Below are 8,051 nucleotides of genomic sequence, written 5' to 3' on the forward strand. Positions count from 1 at the left end.
ATCAGCTCGGTGCTTTGTGACCACCTAGAGGGGTGGGATAGGGAGGGAGGGAGGGAGACGCAAGAGGGAGGAGATATGGGGATATATGTACATGTACAGCTGATTCACTTTGTTATACAGCAGAAACTAACACACCATTGTAAAACAATTATATTCCAATAAAGATGTTAAAAAAAGCAAACATGCATTAAAAAATAAAATAAACCATGATAAATGTCAGAAAAAGAGAGATACATCCTTTCCTATAAAAGTTTGGAACGTACAAAACTCCCGCCGAACTATCTTAAGGTTGGCACTCAACTGTAATGGAGAATGTGGGAAATCTACTTGATTGAACTGCGATATGTCTGGAGATGGACAATGGATGGCAAGGTGCTGATCAGCCATGAAAACAGAGAAATATGGAGAGTTGCTGAGGTCACAGGTGCGGGGCTCTTGCCAGCATCCTCTGGGCTTAGGTGAACTCAACATACAGGTCCCTTGGCTCAGTCTTCCCCCTGGTGCCTGAGGGGGCCTCAAGTTGTACATGCAAGACCCTTCGTGAAAATAACTAGCTCCTCTTCTTTTCATTCCTTGCTCTCCCGGAAATCACCAAGTAAATGTGGTTTCCTATAGAATCTGGCTTTTAAGGAATCAGGCTGAGAGGGAGCAAATGCCCAGGGCAGGCAGACCTATGTTCTTCAGACAGGCTGACATTTCAGTTCCTGTTGCGATTAGTAAGCTGCCAGTCTGCTCCCCGGGTAAGTCTCTGTGAGTTTGCAAATGTGAGCCCACATCACAGTTACAGGCATCACAGTTACAGGCATCCTTAGAAGTCTTTGAGGGCAGGATTCTGTATCCCTGAGGCCGAGAGGCAGACCCTCCACTGTAGAGCATTCACTGGGGAAACGCCTCTGGGAATCTCAGCAGTGCCCTGGTTTTCAACATGGCACAAGCTCACAAGAGCCCCTCAAGTCAAAGCATGCAAGAACAGTACCATCTTCTGGTGATTTGAACACTTTCTTTTAAAAGAACTGGATCCTGAGACTTTCTTAAAACACTACCTTTCAGAAACATCATCTTTCAGGATACCTGTTCTATTTTTTTTTTTTAATGACAGGAAGATGTTGTTTCTGCAGTTCAGAGTCCAAGTTCCCTGCTTTCCTTCAGTCCTGACAACACAGCATGCATGTTGCTTCATCAGAGCTCTCAGAATATTTACTCTTTCCATTCTAATATTCAATTTTACTGTCGAGGCTCAAAATAAACAGGCAGCCACTGAATCTAGGTTCTCACATAAATAGCTTATATAATTGCTCTAAAATCTGCACCAAGAGATTGACTGGTGCTCTCTGGGAATATCTTGGGGCAAAAGCCCCAAAGCCTTTACTACCCCGGTGAGACAGAATCTGCTGAGCACCCTCTGAAAGAAAGACCTCGAGGAGTTCCAAAAGGCCCTGTAGTAACCACCTGAATCTGCACCGGAGCAGAGAATACACCTGCTTCGTCAGAATGCTTCGGTGATGCCTACTGATTCAAGAGGTCTGCCGTTGAATAATGCTGTTTGCTCCTGTCTACCCTAATCATCACACATCGTCCTCTTTTCTGGATGAATGACTGCAACCCCAGCTACTGGCAAGACAAGATGACATGTGCTGACACTGATGGCAGAATAATGTTTCAGACTCTGTCATTCACATAGTGCATTTCTGTTAATGATTCTAATCATCTTTACACAGTCAACTCAGCACACAACAGCCCTGTCTCCAGTCATGCTGTCACGAACTCACCAACACTCCAGGTACAGTTCTAAAGGCTGGTGTAACAACCAATGCAAAGCTGGTTGCCGGGTTTTAGAGGCCAGAGGGGATGAAAAGGATATAATACTTTGAATCTTCTAAAAGCTAAATGTCACATTATACAATCGCTTCTCAGCTGTAGGTATTACTTTGTCTGACAGGTATAACTACTGTTTCCCTAAAACTGAGTTTTCTGCTTCTTAGGAACAAGGTTAAAAGACCTATCAAAGAGATGGTGGTTGCTTGTCTGGGGTGGGAAAGATGCCCATGGACCCCAAAGAGCATGCATGTCTCAGTGAGCAAGCCAAGACGAGTCCACTCATCACTGACAACTTCACTCTCTCAGCGGGAGTCCTCCTGTAATACCTTATGTAACAGGGCAGAGCTTCTAGAAAAGTATGCCATGGAGTCTCTCTCACTTGAGTGAATTTATTGCCCCCCTGAAATATGGCTGGGGACTAGAAGGCAGGGTGCTACAACGTAGGCAACCACAGGCTTTGCCCATTTGTTAAAAGAATTATCCTGATTTTACCTCAGCCTTCAAAATCATACTACCTCCATCAGGACCAAGAAGGCAGCAAATGTCTGGTAGGAGGGCATGCTTGCTAAGATGCCTTGGCCAAAGGGAGAGGCATCACCATGAAGGTCTTGGTATCCCAATGCTTTGGATGTGAACACCTTTTACCAGGCTCGCAAAGATGAGGGAGAAGGGTGAAGCGGGTAGTCTGGGTGGCCCCCTGCTGCCCAACACTAAGCCCACAAGGACAGCGACCATGTGTGTCCTCTTCACTTCCCATCAACCAGCACGGCAGCCAGCCCAAAGAAGGGACCCAACAGATACAAAGTGAATGAATGAATAAACATGAAACATCACTGTCAGGCAGCAGATCTGCCCCCCTCCCAAATATGCAAAATGACATGAAGGTTATGCCATCCTGTACTTGCTTCTCTGCAAATATATATTATAAGGCACTAGATTTCCTTTTAAAGGCTATTCATCAAACTTCTTAGATGCATTTGGATTCCCAGGGAAGCTCACCAAGACACCAAGATAACTCCGTGCTGCTCTGATGAACTAGAGTCAGATTTCTATCATTACTGAACAGTTTTAGCTGGAGACTTCCAGCTAAAACTTGTGCTAAGAGTCATTATTACAAAGACCAGAATAGTTAACACATATGGGGCGTTTGCAAAGGACCAGGCGCTGTGCTAAGGAATTCATATGCATCATCTCAGTTAATCTTCTCAACAGTTTAACAAGGTAGGTATGATTATTCTTGCAAGTTTATAGATGAGGACACAGTCGTTACTCAGTATTTGTGGGAGATTGCTTCCAGTATCCCCCGCAGACAGCAAATTCCACAGATGTTCAAGTCCCTCATGTAAAATGGGAAAGTATTTGCATATAACCTATGCACATCCTCCCCTATACTTTAAGTCATCTCTAGATTATTTATAATACCTAATACAAGGTCAATGCTATATAAATGGTTGCAAATACAATGTAAATGCTATGTTAACAGTTGTCATTGCACAGCAAATTCAAGAAATTCAAGTTTTACTTTTAGGAACTTCCTGAAATACATTTTTTAGTATTTTTGACCCAAGGTTGATTGAATCCACAGATGCAGAACCCTCAGATACCGAGGGCTGAGTGTAGTGAGGAAACATTCAATGAGTTGACCTTGAACAGAACAGCTAAGTGACAGGGCCAGGATTCAAGTCCAAGTCTATTCAATGCCTCAGCCTAGAGTCACAACCACCGCACTCCATAAATGTTTGCCAAACCTCATTCCTGTGTCTTACTGTTTTAAACATTTACTGTATAGTCATTACTAAGTGCTAGTGTCTGTTTTTCTCGAGGATGAATTCTGTCAGCCGATAACCCACCACGGCAATCATTATCAACAAAAATGGGTCAAATAATTTTGCTTGGTGGAAAATGTCTTTACTGAATGGTGAGCCCTTCTCTGTTCTGTGGATTTATTCTCCTCCGAAAATATGGCTGGAAACTAGAAGGTGGGGTTGTCATCACTTAAACAGATACCTGCATCTACACTAGAGTTTCCCAAACTGTAATGTGTAAACAGATCACCTGAGGATCTTGATAAAATGCAGGTTTTGAGGCACCAAGTCTAGGGTGGGGTCCGAGCATTTCTAACAAGCTCCAGGTAATGCTGATAAAGTGTGGTCCACGGACCAGCAGTAAGTCTCAATGATCTAGAAAACACTGGGAAGCAGAATATAGATTCTCTGAACCTCAATCTTAATTCCTAGAGAGAATAACAGATGTGGAACAGAGCATCCTTCAGCTAAACAAAACAAGAAAGAAAGCTATCAAAAAGCCTAAAAGCTGTGGCCCTTGGCTTCAAACCAATCTACAGGCCATAATCTTCGTGGGTACCTACACCATCTGGCTCCTTGAACAATCATATCCATTCATCTAAGCAGTGCATACACCACCAATGCTGTTTAGTATCCTTGGCAACCAATCCACCAGTATTGTAGTTACCTTTCCCGAACCTCAGCTCCATGGGAATGGTGATGGGTCAAGGTTCATGGTCCAGTAATAGAGCCCCCATGGGCATGAATAGAATGCAGGCTGGGAAAGCCTGACCAAAGAGCCCTGAGGTGTAGAACTGGTTGGAAAAGACCAAAGTGCTGCCCCCTTAGAATGTAAAGTGCTTCTAACTTTTCAACATTTTTTGTTACATTGTCATCAGAGAAACAATACCCCTGGAGTGAGGCAACCAAGATGGACTGGCTCATTTAAACCACAGCGTTGTAAAATGGGTTCCCACAAAGAAAGAACGCACAGATCAGAGGTGTGTGTGTGTGTGTGTGTGTGTGTGTGTGTGTGTGTGTGTGTGTGTGTGTGTGTGTGTGTGTGTATATAATATATATATACACACACACACGGGCATGCATGTGTATTCATGTCCACATACATACACACACACACACAACACACACAGAGTTAGGAAGATTAGTAGGCCTCTCCCTGTATCCTCAGCTTAACAACGTGCTTTTCAGCCACTTCTACAATATTGGCCACTTTACCCCCATGGACATGCTATGCAGGATGCAGGCCATCCACTTACTAATGGAGCACCTAATGGTACTTGCTGTTTATTTGGGTGCTTAGACGTTCCAGGTACTGCACCAAGTGTTTTACCCACATTATCTTGTTTAGTCACACAACAACCCTTAGAATAAGGCGCACTGATGAGGAAACTGGGGCTTGTGGAACTTAATGGACTTGTTCACACATATCAGGTATGGGGCAGCCAAGGGCTCAGAACCCGGGTCCATCAAACTAAAATGCTGGGGCTTCCCTGGTCGCGCACTGGTTAAGAATCCGCCTGCCAATGCGGGGGACACGGGTTCGAGCCCTGGTCCAGGAAGATCCCACATGCCGCAGAACAGCTAAGCCCGTGTGCCACGACTACTGAGCCTGTGCTCTAGAGCCCGCGAGCCACAACTACGGAGCCCACACGCCTACAGCCCATGGTCTGCAACAAGAGAAGCCACTGCAGTGAGAAGCCCGCACAGCGCAACAAAGAGTAGCGCCCGCTCGCCGCAACTAGAGAAAGCCCACGTGCAGCAACGAAGACCCAATGCAGCCAAAAATAAATAAAATAAATTGATTAAGAAAAAAAAAACAAAGAAACTAAAATGCCAGGGCTCTTCAACAATAAACTTCCCCACCCCACATCCCCAGCCCCGTCATGGAAGCCACAATTCTGACAGCAGGCAGTGCACTGAGATCCAAGCCACGGAGACTTACATTCCCCTCCTTTTCAAAATCCGGCGGAAGTAACTTCACGAAGTTGTCGGGGAACACTCCGCGTCTGCCATTGAGCTCTCCTTCCCACCAGCCTACGTCGATGCAGTCCTAGGAAACAGGAGAGCAGAGTGAGAAATGGGGTAAGCACCCTACAGGGAGCTCTGACACCCTCTCTAGAGAGATGGAGGAGCTTTCCATGAGGCTGCTATCAACAGTTACTAAGACTAAATCAGCACAAACCCGAAAGTCGGATGGGAGAACAAAAGCTTAAGTGCGCTAGAGCTGTCCGCTGGGACTCAAAACCCAGTGTTGCTTTTAGATGCCTTAAGATCAATAAGATCTTTTGTTTTTCCCTTAAAGATAGGAGGATATGTATTTTCTTCATTTTAATTCTACTGAAATAAAATTATTTCATTAACTGAAAACGTGGGTTAGAAAACATCACACACACAAATGTTCTCTCTGATTAGCCTGTCACAAACCTTGTCGAAATTAAGAAGGGCTTTGCGACAGGCAGCCAAGCGTAAGAAAACTCACACTCTATGCAAGCTCATTAATGTACCCTCTCCTTTCCGTGCTGATGGGGCACAGTTGTCATCATGAAGAGCCCTTCCCCCCACCTTACAGAACTTAATGTTTGCTTACTAAATGAATGAATAAATCTCTTCATCCTTCCAGATCAAACCTGCTTCCCTTTGAATAATCCCTATTCTGTTCAATCACTTGTCAAACGTTTATTGAGCACCTAGTCTGTGCCAAGTGCTAGGGAGAGAGTGAGAGCTCAGCCTTTGCAAGCTTCCATCCTGAGCCTAATGGCCTCACGGCTCTCCCTGGCATTCAACCTCATGCCACAGAACCACCTCTATTTTTCCCCATCCCCAACTGCTTAGAAGTTTGATTTTCTCTAGTCTGATAATATATCTCGCATTTGTCCTCTGGGTCCAACTCCACTTCTCCCACCCCAATCCAAGACCCACCTGTCCTGCTGTAAACCTCCTCACTTGGGCATTTCTTCCTTCCCAGTGTATATACAACATACACACCACTGTCAAGTACAGGTCCTTGAGTAAAAACCCAATTCTCAGACTGTGGTCAACAATTTCCAGCTAAAGCCTGAAATGAGCGAAGGCTTTCCAAAAAATGCTAGTAACACAGAGGACTTTGAAAATAAACACTCAGGAAAGTGAGGGATTTCTGCTCAGGGCCCACAGAGACGCACTCATGGCCCTCCACAATACCAGTGGGGCTGGGGAAGGGGTGAGGAGGCCTCAAGCAGCAGATGTGCAGCTGGCCTACAGCCTGGTGATAAGCCTCTGGAGGCCCTGGCTTACGTGACTCACTATGTGCCTTGCTACAGCATCCATTCCAGCAAAAAGAGAAACACAGTTGAATTGTTCACCATTATACCCCCAGCCCAATGCACAATATAATAAATATTTCTGGAATCAAAGAAGACTCTTTCTAACCCTGAGTTCTGTGATCTCCCACAGCCCAAGACTAGGATTACTGCAGGACAAGATAGCCTCCATCTACCCCAGCCTGTGAGGATTCTATATAAGTTAACACAGGGCCACTGCAGGTGAGAAGTAAATGCTCAGCATCATCTTTTACCCCAGTGATATCTGTTATAAGGATAGACTGACTTGAGTCCTTAATCACACTATAAATTCTAGTCCCAACCAACACCAAAAGACAAAGATACCTGAAGCATCAAGTTCAGATCTACTCAGAACAAATCAAGGTTCAGGAGACTTACAATATGAAAGAATGCTTATCTTTCTCGGAAAGTGCCAATGAGGAGCCCAGGGAGGTATTCTGGTCCTTCCCGTGTCACGTCACGCCCTAAACAATCTAGCAGTAGTCCCTAAGAAGGGACTCATGAACAGGGGTGGTGGTGGCAGAATCTGATGAATTCTGACGTTCTTCCATCCCTGAGAAACTGTTATGGCATCAACGATATCAGAAAAACTTATGAAGGAGGAGGGGGTGGAATTTTTTTACTCCTGATCCTTAGAAATTAAGTCTTTCAATCCAGAGCCTCTGTTTCTGAGGAAATGCCTGGCATAATTTTTTTCCTCTTCTTTTTCTGGACAAGTCTCTCTCATCTTCAAAGCCCAACTTGAAACTCACCTTTAGGAAAGTGACTATAATGGAAGCTTTACCTTTACTCTGACACTCAGAACTGTGTTAATTTGCATTTCACGATATGCCATTCAACAAACATTATATGTAAATTATATTTAAATTCATTCTGTAGGCACCAAACATTAAACATGCAAAAGAACATGATCCCTAATTCCAGGGAACTTAGAGATTTGTGTGAAACACACACACGCATGCATGCGTACACGTAACATACAAGGTCCTTTTTTTTTTTTTTTTTTTTTTTTTTTGGCGGTACACGGGCCTCTCACTGTTGTGGCCTCTCCCGTTGCGGAGCACAGGCTCAGCGGCCATGGCTCACGGGCCCAGCCGCTCCACGGCAT

The 8,051-nt window shown here is 44.7% G+C and overlaps 1 protein-coding gene across 9 annotated transcripts in view; it reads right to left on the reverse strand.

Moving 5' to 3' along the window:
- SH3KBP1 (SH3 domain containing kinase binding protein 1) overlaps nucleotides 1-8,051 on the reverse strand; it is a 346,648-nt gene that overhangs the window by 66,784 nt on the left and 271,813 nt on the right. For all 9 annotated transcript variants that reach the window (XM_024115253.2, XM_028482479.2, XM_028482476.2 and 6 more), the window contains one exon: nucleotides 5,566-5,673. In XM_024115253.2, the coding sequence (XP_023971021.1) occupies nucleotides 5,566-5,673 (108 nt within the window). The remainder of the gene's footprint in view (nucleotides 1-5,565; nucleotides 5,674-8,051) is intronic.

Source organism: Physeter macrocephalus, chromosome 21, assembly GCF_002837175.3.
Source record: "Physeter macrocephalus isolate SW-GA chromosome 21, ASM283717v5, whole genome shotgun sequence".
Classification (NCBI taxonomy): Eukaryota; Metazoa; Chordata; class Mammalia; order Artiodactyla; family Physeteridae; genus Physeter; species Physeter macrocephalus.